Genomic DNA, 25,088 nt, shown 5'->3' on the forward strand with positions numbered 1-25,088 from the left:
GTCAGAAAGAGAAAAACAAATGCCGTATGCTAACACATATATATATGGAATCTAAAAAAAAAATAAATAAATAATGGTTCTGAAGAACCTAGGGCCAGGACAGAAATAAAGATGCAGACGTAGAGAATGGACTTGAGGACGTGGGGAGGGGGAAGGGTAAGCTGGGACAAAGTGAGAGAATGGCATGGGTATATATACACTACCAAATGTAAAACAGACAGCTAGTTGGAAGCAGCCGCATAGCACAGGGAGATCAGCTCGGTGCTTTCTGACCACCTAGAGGGGTGGGATAGGGAGGGTGGGAGGGAGATGCAAGAGGGAGGAGATATGGGGATATATGTATATGTATAGCTGATTCACTTTGCTATAAAGCAGAAACTAACACACCATTGTAATGCAATTATACTCCAATAAAGATGTTAAAAAATAAAATAAAATAAAAATAAAGATGAATACTTACAAGCTCATGAACATCAGTTTTAAAGACAGAATGTACTCCAATAATGAAAGGCGTTGGGGAACTCAGAACTTCCAGTAGCTGAGCCGGGAGAATAGGAATATAAGGATAACTGGAAATAATAAAAATATACATGAGATATATTTGTTCTTCGGTAATATAACATACCTTTCTTTCATTTTTATGCTGTGTGAATTTTAGATTACCTATGTTTAGAAATTATCAATAATATTCTCAGGGTTGTTAATATTAAATTCTTGGGGAAAAAAGATTTAAAAAAAAATCTTCATGTGAAAGATATGATCCAGTACAACACGATATAAAGTAAACAAGGGCAGCTTCCTTATCCCTTACCCCTAGGCAAGCAGTCTCTTTAGGTTGTTCAAACTTGCTTGAAATAATTTTTCCTTACATAGCAATCTGACATCAGGTGGTAATACTGACTCCCTGATGGGTCTGCTCCCTCAATATTGGTGATGGTTTATTTGTCTATATAAAACAATCATTCAAATTCCATTTTCTATACTTGATTTTTGTATTCAATAAGAATGGCAAGGGGCTTCCCTGGTGGCGCAGTGGTTGAGAGTCTGCCTGCCAGTGCAGGGGACGCGGGTTCAAGCCCCGGGGTGGGAAGATCCCACATGCCGCGGAGCGGCTGGGCCCGTGAGCCACAATTACTGAGCCTGCGCGTCTGGAGCCTGTGCTCCGCAACGAGAGAGGCCGCGATAGTGAGAGGCCCGCGCACCGCGATGAAGAGTGGCCCCCACTTGCCGCAACTAGAGAAAACCCTTGCACAGAAACGAAGACCCAACACAGCCAGAAATAAATATATAAATAAATAAATTAAAAAAAAAAAAAAAAGAATGGCAAGGTACAAAAACAAAGGTTTAGAATGCTCTCTTATCCAGGAGTTAAGAAAAGCACATAGGTTAAAAAAATTTTTTCATAAAATCTGTAGACTGTCTAAATTTTTCTAGTTTGTATAAACTTAAGTTTCCTATTGTGATTATCAAATTGATAAAAAAGAGTATTAGAATAAAATATTCTACTTACAGCACTCTCAGTCATCACTTGTTTAGATTGTTTTATTTTTTACTTTTTATTATGAAAGATTAACTTCCCTCTCACCCCCAAAATAGACAGAAAAAGGAAAATAAAGCCCCATGTATCTAATTCAGTTTTGACAATCACCAATGCATGGCCACATACATATTTCTACCCATTTTTGTTCTCTTCCCTACCATATTATTTGAAGCAAATCTCAGACATATCATTTATACATACTTCAGTATATATCTAAAAAAGATAAGGGCTCTTTAAAAAATAAAACCATAATACACTATAACCCCTCAAATTAATAATAATTCCTTAATAGTAAATAATCAGACAGTACTATCTTAAGACTTTTATCTCCTACTATATTCAAAGGGAATTAAATGTTGCTGACAATACTATTCAAATTAATTATTTTTTCATGAAATAAATCACCACTCAATAATAGACAACTTGGAAAAGTTCCAAATTCCAGGCTAATTCCTATCAGAATCATGACTCCTACAACAATGTAACTTTGTAACATATGCCCTTGTCGTTCAAAACTGTCTGCTGTGATGTTTTGACTGATCATCGATAAGTAATGCATGATTTGGGAATAAGTAAAGATACCAAATAAAAACTCTCACCTATATTTAAGAGGAAATATTAATGATTCCAGGGCTCTACAAGCATCACTAAGTCTCTGGAAACTTGCAGAATGGAAGAGAACCTTATTTTCTGTGAGGACTGCACAGAAGAGGCTGAGGACATTCTGAATTCCTGAAAACACACAGAACAAATGCTTACCAAATGCATTTAATTTTACATGTGCTGCCAACCAAGACTTAGAATGACATGGAATGAAAAAGCCAATATTTTAAAAATCTCTGAAGAAAAATATTTGGTTAAACTATAAATTCCATAGAGCCTAAGGGTATTTCTTTCCCAAACTTTCAGTTTTGTTTGTCTAATCAGTGTAACACTCATTGAATATATTAGTTGTTTGGAAATACACTATTACCTTCTTTTCAACTTAATCTCCAAGGTCTGTACTTAAATTTCTGTTTTAGATGCTTGGCATTGTTCTAATAACATTTTTCCCTTTTAAAGTCCATTTGTCTGATGTTAACATAACCATACCAGTTTTGTTATTGAAATTTTCCTGGTATATCTTTTTTCCACCTTTTTACATCAACCTTTCTCTACTTCCTGGAAATAGCACATTGTTCACAACTTAAAAAATTCCCACTAAAATCAACAAGAAATAAGCAACGTAAGAGAATAATATGAATTTACAATTTACAAAAGAGGAAATCAAAATGATAAACATGAAAAGAAGCTCCAAAACTTCTAATAATCAGAAAAATTCAACCTAATAAATTCATGAGGTATGATATTAAACCTACTACAGTAGCCAAAATCAAAGCCTGACAATTCTAAGTTTTTATGAGGATGGCAGGGAAAGGAACTATCATACATACTGCTGTGAGGAATATAAAGAAACTTAAGATGCATATACCCTACCATCTAGTTATTACAGTAATTTTAGTAATTCCATTATTAGTTATTTATCCAGAAACTCTCTCACATGTACCCAAGAAGATAAGGTACAAAAAGGTATGCTGTAGAAGTATTTAACAATGAAAAAAGTGGGCACATCCTAAATGTAAGAATGAAGAATAAATTATAGTAAAATCATACTATAAATTAAACTTCCTCTGATTGAAGATGGCAAATGTTGACTGAAACAAAAAACTGAAGTTTTATTATTCAAAATTTATAAAATGAAAAGCAATTATACTCCAATAAAGATGTTAAAAAAACACAAAATTTATAAAATGAAATAATTATTAAAGAAATTTAAATACAATTTTCAAGTGATACGGCTTTTGGGGGTAGGTCTGTAACATTTATACTTGTGAATTTAAGATAGATTAAAACATCACTAAGACTTCTGGGATACCTTTACAGCAGTGAAAATAAGAGAGCTAGTGCTACATATATCAACATGAATAACTCTCCCAAATATAATATCGAGTGAGGAAAGTAAGGTATAAAGTGATGCTACAGAATGATAGCATTTATATATTGTTTAAAACCATACAAAATGCTACTATATATTGTTCAGCTATATACAAACATACAGTCAAAATATAAAGATATATCTGGGACTAAAAAGTACCAAATTCGGGATAGTATATATCTCTGGGATGAGAAGGCATACGCAGGAAGTTTCAACTATATCTACGATGCTACATTTGTTAAACTGGATCATAGATACGTTAAACAGTTTTTTTTTGGGGGGGAGGGAATAATTTAAAGCTTACAGAAAAGTTGCAAGAATAGTGCACAGAGCACCCATCTACCCTTCACAATGATTCACCTAATGTTAAAATTTTGCTCCATTTGCTTTAACATTTGTACTTATGTGCTAGCATGCCCTGACTTTTTCTACAAACACACACACATTTTTCTGAGCCATGTGAATGTACACATCACGACATTTACCCCTAAATACTTGTGTGTTTTTTGTAAGAATAAAGATAATGTCTTCTTTAACCACAGTATGGTTATCATCCTCAGTAAATTAAACATGTTGCAATACTTGAAGTCTAATCTTACATTTGTATTCCAATTTTGTCCACTGACTCAATGTTATTCTTTGGAGCTTTTCCCCTACCATCAGGATTCATTCTAAGCTCAATATTCCATTTAGCTGTCATGTTTCTTTATTCTCATTCAATATGGAGCATTTCCACAACCTTAAATTTTTCTTTTACTGAGATAAAATTCACATAACATAAAATTAACCATTTCAAAGAGAACAATTTATTCATTTGCTTACTAAACTATCTTGCATCCCAGGAGTAAATCCTACTCAATCATGGTCTATGATCCTTTATCATGTTGTTGAATTTGGTTTGCCAAAATTTTGTTGAGGATTTTTTCATCTAAGTTCATCAGGGATGTTGGTTTCTAGTTTCCTTTTCTTGTAGTGTCCAAGTCTGGATTTGGTATCAGGGTGATAATGCTGGCCCTTTAAAATGAGTTTGGAAGTGTTCCCACTTTCATTTTTTGGAATAGTTTGTAATGGACAGGTATTAATTCTTCTTTAAATTTTTGGTTGGATTCACCAGTGAAGCCATGTGGTCCTGGACTTTTCTTTTGGGAATGTTTTTGATTACTGATTCAATCTCCTTAGTAATTGTTCTGTTCAGATTTTCTATTTATTATTTCGTTTTGGTAGGTTGTATGTTTCTAGGAATCTATTCATTCTTCTAGGTTACCTAACTGTTGGTATTTTCACAGTACTCACTTATGATCCCTAGTGTTTCTGTGGTATCAGTTGTAATGTCCCCTCTTTCATACCTGATTTTACTTATTTGAGTATTTTCTCTTTTTTTTCTAAGTCTAGCTAAAGGTTTGTCAACTATACTTATCTTTCTTAAGAAACAGCTGTTAGTTTCATTGATCTTTTCTACTGTCTTTTTATTCTCTATTTCATTTATTTTTTGCTCTGATCTCTGTTATTTCCTTCCTTCTACTAACGTCAGGCTTCATTTGTTCTTTTTCTAATTCCTTGGAATGTAAGGTTAGGTTATTTGAGATCTTTCTTTTTTCTTAATGTAGATATTTATCACCGTAAACTTCCCTCTTAGATCTGCATTTGCTGCATCCCGTAAGTCTTGGTGTTTGCTTTTCCATTTTCGTTTGTCTCATGATCTTTTTGACTTTTTCACTGACCCACTGGCTGTTCAGGAGCATGTTGTTTCATCTCTATACATTTGTGAATTTACAAGTTTTCTTCTTGATACTGATTTCTAGTTTCACACCATCCTGTTTGAAAAACACACTTGATACGATTTTAATCTTCATAAATTTATTAAGACTTGTTTTGTAGCCTAATATACAATTCATCCTGGAGAATGTTCAACGTGTGCTTGAGAAGAATGTGTATATTTTGTTGCTGTTAGATGGAAGGTTTTGTATATGTCTGTTAGGTCCATCTGCTATAACATGTTGTTTAATCCTTACTATTTGCCTTATTGATTTTCTGTTTGGATGATTTATCCATTGTTGAATGTGGGGTACTGAAGTCTTCTACTATTATTGTATTGCTGTCAACTTTTCCCTTCAGATCTGTTAATATTTGCTTTATATATTTAAGTACTCTGATGTTGGGTGCATAAATATTTACAGTTGTTATAACCTCTTGATGAACTGACTATTTTATCATTTATAATGACTTTGCCTCATTATAGTTTTTGGCTTAAAGTCTATTCTGTCTGACATCAATGTAGCTACCTGTGCTTTCCTTTGGCTTTTATTTGCATGAGATATATTTTTATATAGCTTCACCTTCAGTGTATATGTATCATGAAAGCTGAAGTGAGTCTTTTTTCTTTTAGGCTCTGGTGAGTACAGCAGTCAGCACCTAGCTCTGTGTTAATTAGAAGCTGTACCCTGTAAAGTATGCAGTCAAACACCTTTCAGGGAAACACTGGGAGAAGGGTGTTTTTGCCTGCTCCCTCTGCACTGAGCCTGGAGGGATAACCACAGTAAGTGCTCACACACCCATTAAGAACTGCTTCTTTGTGTTCTATAGTCCTATGGGACTTGTGAACACAAACTCTGTTGGCTTTCAGAGCTAGGAGTTTGAGGGAACCATTCCTCAGGTAGGAGCCTTAAAAGTTGATGTTCAAGATGTGTGGCCCCAACCCTTTGCTTTTCAGGGAGAAGCTGGGCGTTGGGGGTTCCCTCGCCAATATTTGGTGCTGTGCAAGGAGTGGGGTTTATGGCAGGATCGTATCTCCATCATTCCTACCCATTTCAATGTGGGTATTTTCTTAGGAGCCCAAGGTACAGGAGTAACTTAACTAGTTTCTGGATTTCTCTCACAGGGAATTGCTCCATGTGTCACTCTCTGCGAAAGAGTGAAATTCAGGGGCCTCCTATGTTGCCATCTTGGTCCTGAGTCTCATCTAGCCCTCCTATGACTCTCTCATTACCAGGATTTTCCTGTTAAATTTCTAGCAGGTCTGCCACTAGCCCCAAATAGGATTATAACTTAGACAAGCGGAGTTAGAGTTTCTTCCCTTTCATTTCCTTCTGGATTCAATATTATTTTTCCTGACAATGATGTTGTGGGCTTAAGCTTTCCCCGCTTTTGGCAGCAAAGTTGCTGGTTTTATGGCCAGCCCTGCCCTGGCTAAACTATCATTTTCACTGATAGTACTGACATGTGGGAAAGATGGGAGCCACCCCAGGTAAGAATGCTGCAGGTTCCTACTATTCTCATCCAAAGGTCTAGCATGAATAAATGCTTCTGAGTTTGTTGTTTGCTTCTGGTCAACTTCCAGAGCACTGAAATAGTTGTACAATAACTGTACAACAATTTCTGTCTAGTTTCACACTGATTCTTTAGGGAGAGGATTAACTCTTCATACTGCCATAACCAGAATCATTATCCTTGGTGATGTCAATTTTGTTCACCTAAACTTTTGTTTATTGCTATCTAACGCCTCTAATGTTTACTTCTTATTTTTCCTTGTAACTAATAAGCAATCTGTGTTCAGACACTTTAGACCATGCAAATATCTTGTTCCTCACCAAAATTTCTGCCTACACTTAGCATCTACTGATAATTACTATCTGAATCAGTCTTTACTATGACGATCATAAAATGCTTTTCCAAATCCAGCACTTCCTCCACCTTCACCAGTCAGCACTCAACATTCTGCAATTAGCAGAACCCTTGTTTATTCCTCCACTAACCTGCTTATTTATATATCCATTATCAGTATGGACTCATGGATTTCTTTTTTTTTTTTTTTTTTGATTTCTATTTTTTTATTCCAACATTCTATAAGTCATTACTGCCCTTAATTATTTTTGTGCCAATTAAGTCCTAGATTTAGACACTGGGCACCCCTTTAAACCTAGTTCCTGTGTCCCTGTGACATGAACTCATTTTTTTTTTTTTTCTTACTTTCTGGCTTGACAAAATAATCTAGGCTCATATTTTACCTACCCTGTCCCTGGTCTGAAGTCAGCCACTTCTCCAAGGAGGCTGGTTCCTTTTTGTGAGGAATGGCATTAAAGATCAAGGATTCTGGGGTTTAGGGTAAATGTTAGATCATTTCTACTAGGGTGTCTTTGTTTCTGGGCTACTTCTGCAGATACAGCAGATATATGCACATACATGAACACATATACATGCATAAAGACAGACACACACACATATATATGTATACACACATATACATATATTTGAGACATCCTGAGTCCACATCATTACTTTCAATTCCAATCTATTCTCATAGGGTCTCCCCACTGACTCCAATACATATTTCTATGTCCCTTCTTCCAGTGAGAACCCTGGATTCTAACAACAAAAACACATTTATTCATTTGCTAAATCTTATATTATACATAAACTGCATGATTTTTTCAGCCATTCTAACTCAAAAAAATCACACCAACTAAAAAGGAGTTAACAATTTATTTGCAATTCTCTCCAAAACTGAGGTTATATAGTCAAATACTGTGTTTATAACTTACTTTGATTAGTTTTTCCTCTTCAGTATGGTTATGTTATTCATTTGAAAGAGAGTGGAGTTTGTTTCTGTATGCTTTCAGTTTTAATTTTTTTAAATTTCTTCCCATCATGATTGATCTAATATTATTTTCTGAAGACGTGAGACCTAAATAAGTTTTGAGAAGTCAAAACTACATAAGAAGATCTACTCAGAGAAGTGTCACTCCTTCCCTGAATTAATAGTATTGTGCCAATATCGATTCCCTGGTTGTTATAATGTACTATGACTATGATTACATAAGACATTATTGTTGGGGGAAGGTAGGTGATGTATTCTTGAGAATTCTCCGTACCATTTTAGCAACTTCTCGTGAGTCAAAGTATTTAAAAATAAAAATTTATATTAAAAAAGTCTGCAGTTGTATTAATTTCCAATGGCTATTATAATAAATTACCACAAACTTAATGGCTTAAAACAACATGAATATATTATCTTAAAGTTCAGGAGGTCAGAAGCCCTACTCCTGGCTTTTCCAGCTTCCAGCACCTGCCCACATTCCTGAGCTCATGGCTCCCTTCTATCGTCAAAGCTGGTAAGGCCGGTTGAGTCTTTGTCCCTTGTGTGATGTCAGAGTACACCACTCTGACACTGACTCTTTTGCTTCCCTCTTCCATCTTTTAAGGACCTTTATGATCACACTGGGCCCACCTAAAGGAGCTGACACTCGAGTTGTATTTTGAAGGATAAGCAGGAAGTAAGAGTTAGGGCGACAAGAGCAGTAAGGCTTTCAAAGTTGACAGAAGACCATGTGCAAAGAAACAGAGGACTGAGGAAGGAAAAGGCACTCAGAGAGACCTACAAGTAGTTTTGCCAAGGGCAGGTTCATGAAGAATTTGTATACCATAGTAAGGAGTCCAAGCTTTTTTCCGGAAGACTCTAGGGAAGAACTTTTCCCTTTCCACTCCCATGTGAACCCTCTGTAATCCCTCACAAAAAAGATAATCCATCAGAAAATAAAAGTCATAGCTGGCATCATGTAGTAGTAGATAAATTGTGAAGAAGGAAGGCATGCACTTTTAAGGGACTCTAACCTACTTATATCAGTAAAAACAATCAATTTGTGATATCAAGGGGTGAAATATTAGACTATATTTACTAATAGAGGATTTATGTCTCATGTATTAGAAATGAGTTGGAATAATATTCTAGTGCTTAAAGGGTAAGTTTCTCATTATCCAGAAAATTATGTAATGTAATATAGAATAAAATTTACCTGTGACTAACTGAAGGATTGCTTAAACTTTGTATTTTTAAATATAACATGCTTTCTTCAGCTTTAGATAATTAACAATCTCAAATATTTTAAGAAATTACATTAATGTTTTTATTCCTAACTAGCAACACTTGTTGCTGTGTTCACAGAGTTATTTAGAAATTCATTTTCTTTGAACTACTAGTCATAATCAGCTTTCTAAATAACCTTGAATTGTTTCCTAGTCTTTGGTAGCCAATGTCTATCCAAAGCTACACAATAACAGTGGAGAAAACAGTATGAAAAACAAACATTCCAGTGATAATTACTGCTGATTTCACTATAATGGTACATACACATCCTGTTGATTATTTAAATAGTAAAACATTCTGAAAAATTACTTCCTGATCTTAACTTTTCTTTAGGGGTTAAAGTTCTAAAATTCATAGCATCAAACATTAATGAACGTATTTGTTTCCCGTTTTGAAAAAACAACACCCAAAACTTTTCTCCAGAATCCTCCCCTCCTCTGAATAATAACGATATGTTACACAAATAGAACACTATGTCTCAGCTTTCAAATGGGCAAATTGAGGAACTGAAGGCCATGGTTTTCAAGACAGGCTATATTTCCAAAAGCCTTAAACAATTTACTATAATTCTGTCAATCCACAATGGAGAAAACTTAACAACGGTCATGGCTTAATACAAGTCATGAAAAAGGAGATTTCTCATCCATTCGGTTGTTATTTGTTGAGTAGCTACTATGCACAAGGTATCAGGAATACAATAATGAAGAAAAACAAAATCCCTACCCTCCCAGATTATCTAAAGCTTTATATAGTTTAGTTTTGTAACTACCATTGAGAAGCAATGTTTAATATTTGTTACAAATTCGGTATATTATTTCCAAATATATTATAAATGGAAATCTTCTAAGTAAAAAATAACTAAGAAATGTAACTGAACTGGGCAACTGTGCATGGGTATATTTTAGTGGTTATGAACATGGGTTTATTCCCTTGAACGTGACATGAATTAAATACACTTTACATACTTATAAGTAGAGTTTAGCAATGTGGTAATCTTTAAATACAAGAAGTCATTTAACAAATACTTATGACCACAAAGAATTCAAATCTAAAACTGTATATCTATAGCCCAAGTAACAATCCACAGAAGACCAACTCAAGCAAAACTTTGTAAAAAGGTATAGCACATTTCCTTCCTTGTTGAACAACACAATTGGTTCTCTGGGTCAAGGGTAATCACATCAACCCCAAATGGTCCAGATTCCTAGTCTGTGCCTGTTCTGAATGACCAGGTTTTTAAATCTACTTTAATGTTTAAATTTAAGAAGCAGGAAACAAAAGAGGCTTTAGGAGCAGAATAGCAAACAAAGGGAAAGGATAATATAGAGTGAATAACTGGAGAATTAAAGCAAGGAACAAACAGGAAGCAAGTGCCTTGGCAGAACGAACTCTTTTAATTAAAGCTTTCTTCTCCCCTTCCTTCCCTGCCTCTACTGTTAAACCTTTACTAGCTGCTGAGATATATAAGAAACTGCTAAACTCTAGGGATAGATATAAAAAAAATTGAGGCAGGTTTGTAGGAGCTCGCAGCTCAGTGAAGATGGCAGGTTGGTAAAAAAATAGTTAACACACAACAGAAATGCGACCTGTAAAAAATGTTACAGAGCACAGAAAAGAGGATAATTTATCCTGCCACCATTTCTAAGTTGCATACTTAATTGTTGGAATAACCATATTTTATAAGAATATTAATCTCTAAAGTGCTCAAAGAGGAACTTCCCTGGTAGTCCAGTGGTTAAGACTCAGTGCTTCCACTGCAGGGGGCCCGTGCATTTGATCCCTGGTTGGGGAACTAAGATCCCACATGCCGCGCAGCGCGGGGCCAAAAACAGAGCAAAATGATATTTTACACAAGAGAACTTTGTGACAATGATGGATAACAGTTAATAGCTATCTTGCCTCAGACATTTGCGTTCACTAAAGGATAACTCAATTCAAAGACAGAGGTAACTATTTAGTGGTAGCATTTAAACGCCATAAGAGGAAAATGGAGAAGATAGTTTTGAATCAGGATTCTTCTGAACTGTCCTCAAATGATATCATGTAGCAAGCACATACTTTATTTATGTGTAATTCTAGCAAGCATAGTACATTAGTCAACAAGCACTCCATTGGTCAATGACTGTCAGTCTTTGGTATTTTAAAAATGGTTTCCTTTATAAAACTAGCATAAATATTTAACGTTTAATTTTGAAAAGAAAGCAATCAATTTCCTGATAACATTTTGACTACTTCTGAATGCTCAAGCTTCATCAAACATCTTACTATTTCATGAAGGCCTGTCATGGCTCTATACCGTTGCTTATGTTCTTCTTTCTGCCTGGAATGTCCTTCTTCCACTTTTCTAGCTAGTAAGAGTTAGCTTACTAGCTATTATTGCACTAATTATACTGTACTCTATTATTGCACTAATTATACTGTACTGTAATTTTTAAAATGTATCTGTTTCTCCACTAGGCTAAAAGTATTACCTGGGATAAGGGCTGAGGTTGTTTCATCTTTACATCCCTAGTGACTAGCACAGGACCTGGCACATGGTAATGGTTTTGTAAACATCTGATGAGAAAAATATACTCCTGCAGATAGGCATTATAGAAAGTTTATTCTTTGCGCTATTTATTACCAAAACGTAAATTGAACAGTCTTCTCTAGAAATTCTTAGGACTCTGTAATAAAGTAGACATGGTAAGAAGTTTCTTCAGAAAAGTGCTCCAGAACAGACTAGTGAGAAGATTTGTTTCAAATCCCTAAGACAAACAGTTGACATCTAAACTGTCAAAAAATGATGGACTTCCCTGGTGGTGCAGTGGTTAAGAATCCGCTTGCAAACTCAGGGGACGCAGGTTTGATCCCTGGTCCAGGAAGATCCCACATGCCGCGGAGCAACTAAGCCAGTGTGCCACAACTGCTGAGCCTGCGCTCTGGAGCCCGCGAGCCACAACTACTGAGCACACATGCCACAGCTACTGAGCCCGTGAGCCGCAACAAGAAGCCCGTGCACCATAACGAAGAGTAGCCCCCACTCGCCACAACTAGAGAAAGCCCGCCCGCAGCAACGAAGACCCAACGCAGCCCTAAATAAATAAATAAATAAATAAGTTTATAAACGGTCAAAAAGTGATTAATCATAAATATAGTTACAGTAAAACACTACATTTCCTATTTCCTCCTTTCCTACCTAGAGCACAATATGCCATTTATAGTAACGGTCTAAACTCTTGTGCCCACAAATTCTCCAACTACCTTTTTTTCTTTTTTTTAATTTTAAAAATTAATTAATTAATTTTCGGTCACATTGGGTCTTCGTTGCTGCGTGCGGGCTTTCTCTAGTTGCGGCGAGTGGGGGCTACCCTTCATTGCGGTGCACAGGCTGCTCATTGCAGTGGCTTCTCTTGTTGCAGAGTATGCATGGGCTCTAGGTGCGCAGGCTTCAGTAGCTGTGGCACGTGGGCTCAGTAGCTGTGGCTCACGGGCTCTAGAGTGCAGGCTCAGTAGTTGTGACGCACAGGCTTAGCTGCTGCGCGGCATGTGGGATCTTCCCGGACCAGGGCTCGAACCTGTGTCCCCTGCATTGGCAGGTGGATTCTTAACCACTGCGCCATCAGGGAAGTCCCTCCAACTACCTTTTAAACTACATGTATTGAGAAAGAAAATGGCTACTTCATTTTTTTCCATTATAACTGAGAATAAGACTAAAACAACTAATAATGCTATATGAATAATCTAGGAAAACTAATGAAAATAGTAATATGATCCAAGACACTAGATTTTGATCATTTAAGGAAAAAGAACAAAAATCATTCCACAATTGATGCACTAACCATGTGGCTCATAAATTTACCAATCAACATATTCTTCTTAAAGGTGTTACCTTTAAAGAGAACCATTTTCCACAACCTAAGCCTTCATTCTTTCCTCTGACATCTTTCTTCTTTCTATTTCAGGAACATAAATTATTTTTGATACTCTTATAAAAGTTAATGTCACTTTAAGAATAATTATATAGCACTACAAACAGAAGCTTTTCCAGAGGAAGACAAAAGAGGGAATGCCAGAAGTTTTCCATTAAAATATTTAAAAGCAGAAATAACTTTCTAAATAGCAAGTTATGGTTACAATCAACATTTTAAGGATATTTGTGTAAAAAGGAAAAATTATGTTTATAAGATAAACTGAAGAAAAAACTCTAGCTATTTTAATAATTTTTAAAAATCTATATTTAGTATTAGATATAATACACAGAAATATTGACTCAATAATTGCTAATGAAAAACTGACTAAATATGGGTGAGCAAAAAGAAAGTATGCATATAAAAAAGTTTATACCAAGATGGAATCATGAGGAAATAAAAATCTTGATCAGACCAATAATGAATAAGGAGACTGAAACGGTAATCAAAACCTCCCAACAAAGAAAAGTTCTGGACCAGATGGTTTCACTGGGCCAGATGGTTTCACTGGTGAATTCTACCAAACACTTAGAGAAGAATTAATACCAATTCTTCTCAAACTCTTCCAAAAAACTGAAGAGGAAGGAACACTCTGTAAGGCCAAAATTACCCTAATAACAAAGCCAGATAAGGACTCTGTAAGAAAAGAAAACTGCAGGCCAGTATTACTGATTAACATAGACATGAAAATTCTCAATAAAATACCAGCAAAATAAATTCAACAGCACATTAAAAGGATCATATACAATGGTCAAGTGGAATTTACTCCCAGGATGTAAGGAGAGTTCAACATATACAAATCCATCAATGTGATATACCACACTAATGAAATTAAAGATTTAAAAAATCCTATGATTATCTCAACAGACGCAGAAAAACCATCTGATTAAACATTCTTTCATGATAAAAACTCTCAACAAATTGGGTATAGAAAAAACATACCCCAACATAATAAATGCCACATATGACAAGCCCACAGCTAACATCTTATTGAATATTTAACAGTGAAGGCATGAAAGCTTTCCTGCTAAGATCAGGAACAGGACAAGGCTGACCACTCCTCTTCAGCACAGTACCGGAAGTCCCAGCCAGAGCAATTAGGGAAGAAAACAAAATAGAAAGCATCCAAACCCGAATGGAAGAAGTAAAACTGTCTCCATTTGCAGATGATATGATCTTATATATAGAAAATCCTAAAGACTCCACCAAAGAGTTGTTAGAACTAATAAACAAATTCCGTAAAGTTACAGGATATAAAATCAACATACAAAAATCGGTTGCATTTCTATATACTAATAATGAACTATCTGAAAATCAACTAAAATAATCCCATTTACAGTAGCATCAAAATGAATAAAATACTTAGGAATAAATTTAACCAAGGAGGTAAAAGATCTGTACATTGAAAACTATGACACTTTGATGAAAGAAACTGAAGAAGACACAAATAAATTGAAATATATCCCATATTCATAAATCAGAAGAATTAACATTGTTGAAATATCCATACTACCTCAAACCACCTATGGATTCAATGCAATCAAAATAATTATATTTTTCATAGACACAGAAAAAAAAATCAATCCTAAAATTCATATAAGTCCTAGATAGCCAAAGGAATCCTGAGAAAGAAGAACAGAGCTGGAGGTTTCACAATTCCTGATTTTAAACTATATTACAAGGCTACAATAATCAAAAAGTATAGTATTGGCATAAAAACAGACACATAGATCAATGGAATAGAATTGAGAGTGTAGAAAGAAGCTCACACTTATGCAGTCAACTAATATTTGACAAAGAAGCCAAAAATATTCAATGAGGAAAGGACAGTCTCTTCAACAAGTGATGCTGGAAAAATTGGATATTCGTGTACAAAAGAATGAAATTGGACCCCTATCTCACACCACTCACAAAAAATAACACGAAGTGTATTAAATAATAAATAAAAGAACCAAAACTATAAAACTACTAAAGGAAACAGGGAAAAATCTTCTTGATATTGGTCTTGGCAATGATTTTTTGGATGTGACAGCCAAAGCTCAAGCAGCAAAAGCAAAAATAAGCAAGTGGGACTACAGCAACTAAAAAGTTTCTGAACAGCAAAAGAAACTATCAGCAAAATGAAAAGGCAGTCTACAGAATAGGAGAAATGACATGCAAACCATCTATTTGATAAGATATTAATATCTAAAATATATCCGGAACTCATACAACTCAATAGCAAAAAGAAAAAAAAAAAGATTAAAAAATGGGCAAAGGACTTGAATAGATGTTTTTCCAAAGAAGATATACAAATGCCAACAGGCACATGAAAAGATGCTCAACTTCACTAATCATCAAGGAAATGTAAATCAAAACCACAATGAGATACCATCTTACAACAGTTAGAATGATTATTATCAAAAGAGAAGAGGGAATTCTTCTACACCATTGGTGGGAATGTAAATTGGTCCAGCAACTATGGAAAACAGTATGAAGCTTCCTCAAGAAATAAAAAATAGAACTACCATATGATCCAGCAATTCCACTTCTGGGTATATATCCAAAGGAAATGAAATCACTATCTCAAAGAGGTATCTACACTCATGTGTTCATTGTAGCATTATTCACAATAGCCAGGACATGGAAACAACTTAAGTGTCCATCAACGGACGAATGGAAAAAGAAAATATATATATACTACATTGGAATATTATTCAACCATAAAAAGGAAGGAAACCCTGTCTTTCATGACAACGTGGATAGACCCTGAAGGCACTATGCTAAGTGAAATAAGTCAGATAGAGAAAGACAAATACTCTATATTCTCATTTATATATGGAATCTAAAAAAACTGAACTCACAGAACTAAAGAGTAGAATGGTGGTTGCCAGGGGCTAAGGGGTGGGGGAAGTGGGAAGATATTGGTCAAAGGGTACAAATTCCAGGTATAAGATGAATAAATTCTGAGAATCTAATGTACAGCATGGTGACTATAATTAACAATACTGTATTACATACTTGAAAACAGTGAAAGGAGTAGATGCTAAATGTTAACAGCACACACACAAATGATAGCTATGTGAGGGGACGGAGGTGTTTACTAATCTTATTGTGGTAATTATTTTTCAGTATATACAAGCATCAAATCACCACATTGTAAACCTTAAACTTATATATGTTATATGCCAATAAAATATCAATAAACACAGATGTTACATGCCTAATGTTGTTGTACTATGGAAACAAAGTGACGATAGCTAAAGGCCCAAGATCATTTTAGTCTGTGACTTTAAAAATGTCTAATAAATAGTATACTATAAAAATTAGGGAATAAGTATTCTAAAACTAGTGTATTTGTAGTTAAAAACCAAATTATAGGTGAATATATATGACAAAAGATGTCATGAGAATTTCACAAAATTATTTGGGTCAAGGAAGGATACCTGAGCTATGGATTAGATTAAAAAATCAGAGGGGCTATAGCAACCAGTTCTTGTGAATGTAATCTTATTAACGTAAAAAAATTACAATTTTCCACACAAAACACAAGTCTTCAGGTAAACAAAAACAATTCACATAGACTACAAAAAGATACAAACAAATAAATAAAATAGGTGTTAAGTTGGAGATGAAGATGGTTAACAGAAAATTTTAAGGAATGAGGCGGGTAATGGCAGCAGTCCACATAATTACTTCAGGCAAACACAGAGACCTCTGAAACTGTGAAAAACAAATTCATTATCATAACAAGCCTTGGAGAGAAGAATCAAGGAAATGCTATCATTACATTTAGACGTTTTACAGGAAAACTAGTCAAGGCTACAAAAGAATCTTAGAGTCTTATCTGCTTCCTGTCTGTGCTTTGTAAAATCTACCACCGCTACCCCACCCCCAACCCAGGTAGTGAACTCTGAAAACGGTCTAATATTGACCTTCAACAACAGTCCAACCAAAATGACTGGTGATAAGAGCATGCCTTTAGCAGAATTATCAGTACCACATGCTCTAAGAACTACAACTCTGCATACAGTGCTGTTTTAGAAGCATCTTTCTTTCTCCTCTCCTTTCTTATCTTTTCCTTATTCTTTCCCTAGAAAAGTAAATTTTGAATATGTAAGCAAAAGATAACTAAGCTCAAAATACCAGAGAGTAAAATAATGAAATTTGATATTCAAATGGCTAATCATCGTGTTCTGGCGCACTTCATCCATACACAGAACTCTCCTAGGAGATATGACTGCCATTTTCTTCATGGCTAGTGTATTAATTTATTCAAGAAAAACTGATGCCTTCTGTGCCCAAGGCACTATGCCAGATATACAGAATGCAAAGAATAATAAGACAAGGCAGTTCTTGAAGCTCCCAGTCAAGTCACGGAAAACTCCCTATTAATAAATAAGGAAAAAGCACAGAGTAGAACTTCCATACTCTCCCTTGAAGACATTTAGGAATCAATATATCAGTCCTGTACTGCCTATCTCTAGACTTTCTGTTGTTTGAGGATAAAATCTCTAATTTATTCAAGCATTGTACTTTTTTAAAAAATAAAAGGTGTACATATGAAGAGTTAAATAGTTGTACAAGTTTTCTAAATATTTGTATTGTAAGATAAAGGACAAATGTAGAAAAGCATACAAATCAAATGTATAGCTTAATGAATTATCTTACAAACACTACCTAGGTCAAGAAGGAACTTTGCTAGCAGCCCTAGAAGCCCCTTCTATGTGCCTCTAATCACAACCACCTCTCTATTGCCATAAGTAACCAGCATCCTGACTTTATTAACCATTTTCCTGACTTCTCCTATAGACATTCTCATCACCCAAATGTGCATCCCTAGACACTATAGTTCAATCTCACTCTATTAAAAATGGGATGTGTTTCATATCTTTTTTAAACAAAAATTTTGGCCACACCGCGTGGCACGCAGGATCTTAGTTACCTGACCAGGGATTGAACCCACGCCTCCTGCAGTGCAAGCACGAAGTCTTAATGACTGGACCGGCAGGGGAGTCCCTCAAATCCCTTTTAATCTAGAGGTTCCTCCTCCATTCCTTATAATTTATTTGTTAAAGAACCTGGGACATTTGACCAATAGTTTCCAAGAGCCTGGATTTTGACAACTGTAGTCTCTTGGGGCAACGTGTTCCCCATCTTCTGTATTTCCTATGATCAGAATCAGATTTAAGCTCTCTGGCAAAACACAGGTAGTGTCTGGCAAGGTTAGGAACATAATATCTGCCTGTTTTTCTTCTGCGAGGGTTGTAAAATGATGTTCTATTTCGATAATTTCTTTTTCATTTATTTTTGAAGCTTTTCTAGAACTTTAGAGAAACTGAATTATACAGGATGCATTCTTTTTTGTCTGTTTTTTTTATTGAGTATAATTATTTTCAAATTAATCCATGTGGTAATATGTATCAACAATTCATTTCTTTATAATGCCTAGTAGTATTCCATTGTATGGATATGCCACAGATTATTTATCCATTACCATAACCATTATTCATTACATTTATGGACACTAAGCTTGTTTCAAGATTTTCACTATTATAAAAATATGGATATGACCATTCATTTACAAATATTTTTTATGGACAATGCTATCATTTTCCTTAAGTAAACGCCTAGGAGTGAAATGGCTGGATTATTTGGTTTATTTAACTTTTTTAAAAAGTCAAACTGTATTCCAAGGTAGCTGTCCCATTCACACTCCCATTAGCAGTAAACTAAAGTTCCCATTCCTCCACTTCAGGCAGCCCTCTGAAAAGTTGGAATGCTAATGTTCCTCTCCCTCCTTCCCAAGGGATTGTGCACCTTCTTCCAACGCAGCAAGCCACCCCTCATTCTTCTTTGTTCCCAGTGGCCCTCAGGCATCCAAAATATGCTAATTCTGTCAGTGCTCCGAATATGGCAAGACAGAAACCAGTTCCTTGGGCAGCCCTTTGTAAATCTGGAACATTGGACGGACACTCCACTTTTCTCCTTCCCTTTCCCCCAAGGAGAAGCTGCAAGCTGGGCGTTCTCTTCCAGTGCTGGCTGTGCTGGCTTGGGGGTGAGGCTGACCAGGTAAAGTGAACTTGCTCTTCTTAACCGTTTCAATGTAGCTGTTCTCAGCTCTGTGATCAACTGGGGTACCACAACTTCTTAAGTAGCTTCTGGAATTCTCACAAAGGTTTTTTGGTCTGTATATAATTGTTAAATTGATGTTTCTGTGGGAGAACGAGGACTGGGACTTCCTATTGTGCCATCTTACTGACGTCACTCCCTAAATTCTCACTCTTGACTGTCCATCTCCTTCACTATTTAAGCATAGTTATTTTAATATCTGACAACTACCTTCTGGTGTCCCTGGGGGCCTTTTATATTGTCTATGGTTTCTTTTACATTTCTTTCAGATAGCTTTAGTCCTCATGTTTCTGGTTATTTTTTTTAACTTGATGGTATGCTTTATTTTGTTAAATTAATTTTTTCATTGGAGTATAGTTGATTTACAATGTTGTTAGTTTCTGCTGTACAGTAAAGTGAATCAGCCATACATATACATATATCCACTCTCTTCTAGACTCCATTCCCATATAGGTTGTTACAGAGCACTGAACAGAGTTCCCTGTGCTATACAGTAGGTTCTTATTAGTTATCTTTTATATACAGTAGTGTGTATATGTCAATCCCAATCTCCCAATTTATCTCTCCCCCTTTCCCCCTTAGTAACCATAAGTTTGTTTTCTACATCTGTGACTCTATTTTTTTTCTAAATAGGTTCATTTGTACCATTTTTTTAGATTCCACATGTAAGTGTTATCATCTGATATTTGTCTTTTTCTGTCTGACTTATTTCACTCAGTATGACAATCTCTAGGTCTATCCACGTTGCTGCAGATGGCATTATTTCATTCTTTTTTTATGGCTGAGTAATATTGGTATATATGTACCACATATATTGGTATATATGGTATATATATGGTATATATGTACCATATCTGCTTTATCCATTCCACCGTCGATGGACATTTAGGTTGCTTCCATGTCCTGGCTATTGTAAATAGTGCTTCAATGAACGTTGGGGTGCCTGTATCCTTTTTCAAATTACGGTTTTCTCTGGATATATGCCCTGGAGTGGGATTGCTGGATCATATGGTAGCTCTACTTTTAGTTTTTTAAGGAATCTCCATACTGTTCTCCATAGTGGCTGTACCAATTTACATTCATTCCCACCAACAGTGTAGGAGGATTCCCTTTTCTCCACACCCTCTCCAGCATTTACTGTTTACAGATTTTTTGATGATTGCCACTCTAACAGGTGCGAGGTAAAACTTCATTGTAGTTTTGATTTGTATTTCTCTAATAACTAGTGATGTCGAACATCTTTTCATGTGCTCTTGGCCATCTATATGTCTTCTTTGGAGGGTACTGGGCATACATGTAAAAATCTGTAGATATATTGGAGGCCTAGAATGCAGTTATCTTGCTCCAGAAAGCATTTACTTTTACTCCTACTATAAGGCTAAAGATAGTAGCATTAAGGATCATTTTAATCTGTTTCTAGGAACTGAAATGATTTCAAGCTGTACTTCAGTTCCTCAGGGGGACCGTCTACTTGTGATTTACCCTCTCCCAGGATGTGGTCCTTTATGGTCCCAACTCAAAGCAAGAGAGCTTTGTAAAGGAATTTCCCTTGGTAAAATCTGAACTCCTATTCTCCCCTTCGCCGTTGGATATCAATAGTACAGAGACCAGTTTTTCAGTAACTTCTTTCAAAATCAAGAGATGCTTGGGAGAAAGTGGTCTCAAATGTCTGGTTCACTTCTCTAGGTTTTTTTCTTCTCTTGGACCATGGTTTGGTCATTATTTACTGCTTCTGACGCTTTCAAGTAGAAGTTGTTTATACTTGTATAGCTTTCCTAGTATTCATTGTTAAGAGGGTTAGTCTGAATTACAAAGGCCATCATTACTGGAAGAGAGGTCCAGGTTTTATAAATTTATACTTTATCTATAGCAGTTTTTCTCATCAGGAGTGCTACTAGTATTTGAGGTAAAAAATCTTCTGGTGCATATATATTATGCATGAAGAATGTTTAATATCCCTGGGTCCTGGGCATTAATGCCAGTAACAATCCCTGCCCTCCCCTTCAAATCGTTGTAAAAATGTAAAAGCATGAGAGGTTTATAAGGCACTCATTAAGTATAAGATCAATGGTAGCATTTGGGAATGTGAAATTTTGTGTCATATCCTTCTATTCCTCTTCATGGTAAACCTTTGCTTTGATTGACCCTTGAGAGGTATACAGGCCCTCTTAACTGAAAAAGGTCAGGTGAATAGTGGTTAGCTAAAATCAATTAAGTCAGTGATTAGGAGGGACCATGGACAGGCTGTAGGTAGTCCATGAACCCCTAAGATTATATCCAAAAGTTTGTGGAGGGAGGTTTTAGTCAACAAGATATTCTTTAGAGAAGTAAGTGCCACCAGGGAGACAGTACCTATTTCACACATTAAGGAAAATAGCTTTAATTAAATTAGAACTTGGTTGAGATGACTCAATGAGCAGAAACTTTCAGGGAGGAAGAGAAGGAATACGTAATTTTTGAGAGTTTAAACCCCTAAGGTGGGGGCAGATGTAATAGAGAACTACCACTTTGGGGTTGATGTCACCATTCATCTTTATTAGGATACTAGAAACTCTACTTGTATTTACATTAGTCTCTTCTAAGGCTTTCTAAATTTCACTGACTGAAGTCACAGCAGAAGAATTAGGATGCGGCCACTAAAGAAAAAGGAGAGACAAATTTCAGAGTTAAGCAGGGAGTAAAATTCAACATGAGATAGGAGGGAAATAAGAAGGTAGAATTTTTGTGCAAGGAATTAAGAATTCTATGGAGAACTAGACTATGAGCCCCAGGAAAGAGGAGGTTTCAATTCAACTAGAAAAAGACAAACACAGATGGAGAACAATGAGAAAGACTGAATCAAAGAGAGTGGAACACTCTTACACAGGTACATATAAAGGATAAGTACAAGGTAAAGTAAGTGGGAATCTCTGGCAGCACTTGTCTAAAACACACTCATTTTTAAGTTATATTACTCCTTTAATGAAGTATGAGCTGTCCAATGTACAGAGGGCACTTTCTAGTGTCCTCCCCCTAATACGTCATCCTAGCCATCGCTAGAAAATTAAAGTCCTGATACAGGTGGTGGGATGAAAAGGATGGGACTTTTAGTTCTATCTGACAAGGTTTCTATAAAAGCAATTCATCTAAGGAAAAACAAAATATACTATCTATTCATCTTTTAAAGCACAGAAAATATGTTTACTTTCTAAAAGCTTAATTGACTTAAGAGCAAAAGGGGCCTGGGTTAATTTTAAAAAAGAATGAATACTAGTTAAGATTAGAACCCATAAAATTATATATTTTATATATCAGTTATCTAATGGTTTGCTTTTTATTTTCCTGATTTATGTCAGGTGATGTAGGCTTAAAATAAATCTTTTTTTCATAGGTTTTTATAAGAACACTGAAAATGGGAGAAGAAGACATACCCAATTGCTGGAACAGGAGAGCCGCACTAGTGCCTGTGACAGGAAGACTATCATGCAAGGGAGTCTGGATCAGCTGTCTATCTCCTGCACCCAAGGAAAACAGCTTCTGCAGAATGGGCGGAAAACACGCACACACCACAAATGATTTCTTTTCAGACATTTTCTTAAGATAAAAAAATCCCTTTGAAGTTCAAATTTAAAGCAGATGATGACCATATAAGATCCAATTAACAGACGTGAAGGGCAATAATGCAGCCCAAAACATTCAAGTTACTTTGTGTCCAAATGAATACGGTACAAGAAAATTCAGTAGTTGAAAGGTGAAAATTTAGTAATCATGAGATACACAAATCACTGATAATAATACTTAACTAAAAAATAGTAAAATATTAAAGCTAACATTTATATGCCAGTTATATGTCAATAAAACTGGAAAAACAAAAGAAATATAGTAATATGAACCATGCATGTAATTTAAAAATTTCTAGCAGCTACAATAAAAACGTTTTTAAAATTAAAAAATAAATAAAAAAAAATCATGTCAACAAAATTCCCATCATAGTAAAGGCTCATAAAACAACTTGGCTGCTTTAAAGTTTAGGTCCAATCGTGACCAAACTCACATTTCATATTATGCTCTTGTAGCAGAAATAGGAGAATGAGGCAGGAGAGTGCAGGAGGAAAAAAACCTTAAGAGCAACCAAAAGATGCTAGGAAAGACAGGAGACAGCTAAAAAGGCAAAGGGCACGGAAAAAAGATGCCATTTTTACTATAAGTAACATCTCTATCAGACTGAGGATAAAAAACTGTAATTTTTAGAGGGCTGTCTTTTTCCTCAATATTACATAAGAATAAGCAAATAAGTGATCAGCTAATCAATTTTAGGACTAAAGGAAAGGAGCCTTTAAAAAAAAAAAGTTCCCTAGAAATATTAAGTCATAGCAACTGAAGTTCTCATTTTTCTACTTCAGAGATGAATATAAAAATTTCAGGACATACAGAAGATGAAAAACATGCCACTTTGAGAAAGTTTTATTTCAGTAGAGGAGTTTAATGTCCTCACGGGCTCAATCTATGACAAAATCCTTGGGAAATTTTAAGGTATAGATTATATTTTCCAAAGAAGATCTGTGATTTTGGACAATGGTCAACATTATCATTACTAAAGGTAGCAAACTGAGATGAGAAAAATAAGCGCTCCTCTTTTGAAGCTTAAATGCAAGCTATTCTATTAAAGATTACACACAACATACAAAATGGTTTTAGGACTACAATTGCTTTTATCCAGGGAAATAATCTATCCAGAAGTAGTTATAATGTTACAAAGAATTATATTAAAAGTTTTCTTAATGTTACCTCCTAATTTTTATCACTGAAAAAAATTTTAAGTTAATGAGGCGTAACCATACAGAGGAATAATAAAGGTACAAAGAACACATTTGAAGTTCAACTTAAAAAAGTGTATTTCCAAGAAAGCGTAAGCTAGAGTTCAAGTTACACAGAATATGACTTCTAACTATGCTATGTGAAAGGTGAACCCTATGTTAAAATTAACCCTATGACCTAAGAATGGAATCTTGAGTCTCTAGAAGGCAGACCATAGGGACAATGCTTAATTAAACTAAGATCCTCTTTAAAACGAAAATATTTAAAGAATTCTCTTTTTCCTTTTCTTCATAAATTAAATTTACTGGAGGAGAGGAGAAGAGAAGCAGGCCCTCTTCATCTCCCTTTTTATTCTATTTACCTGAGACCCTCCAGTCGCTGGGACAAGACACGCACACAGGTTTGCAATGAGACTTTCCAAGGAGACATTCAGACTGTCCACATATACAGTATAGATCAAACCCAGGCAAGCCTGCAAAGAAAAGACGCATGTAGTTATTTCATGGAAAAAGCAAGCACTAAAAATAAATTGTTGTGACATCTGCTTCCAGGAAAATTTCCCTTTGAACCTAGTAGATTCTACAGTGACCATGGAATAAATTTTAAGCAGCAAATGTTATTAAGTTTATTAAATTTTCCTCCAGAACCAGAAGCTCTAAATGAGCTTTTGAGATGAGTTTATAAAAAGCAGAAATCTATAATTTGTAAAACAGGTGTTTGTGCTTAGATAACCACTCTAGCAAATTTGTAGGGCTTAAAACTGTTTCTGTCTCAACTTATTTTGCAGAACCCCAAATTTCAAGATAAAAACTTAGAAACTTTATCTTGTTTTGTGGTTCTTATAAATTCAGAACA

The 25,088-nt window shown here is 35.4% G+C and overlaps 1 protein-coding gene across 6 annotated transcripts in view; it reads right to left on the reverse strand.

Annotated features, from left to right (window-relative positions):
• SBF2 (SET binding factor 2) overlaps positions 1-25,088 on the reverse strand; it is a 469,986-nt gene that overhangs the window by 221,208 nt on the left and 223,690 nt on the right. For all 6 annotated transcript variants that reach the window (XM_068556612.1, XM_068556611.1, XM_068556610.1 and 3 more), the window contains 4 exons: positions 24,595-24,705; positions 22,847-22,952; positions 2,140-2,272; positions 461-569 (listed from right to left, as the gene is read on the reverse strand). In XM_068556612.1, coding sequence (XP_068412713.1) covers positions 461-569; positions 2,140-2,272; positions 22,847-22,952; positions 24,595-24,705 — 459 coding nt within the window. The remainder of the gene's footprint in view (positions 1-460; positions 570-2,139; positions 2,273-22,846; positions 22,953-24,594; positions 24,706-25,088) is intronic.

This window comes from Eschrichtius robustus, chromosome 11, assembly GCF_028021215.1.
Source record: "Eschrichtius robustus isolate mEscRob2 chromosome 11, mEscRob2.pri, whole genome shotgun sequence".
Taxonomy (NCBI): Eukaryota; Metazoa; Chordata; class Mammalia; order Artiodactyla; family Eschrichtiidae; genus Eschrichtius; species Eschrichtius robustus.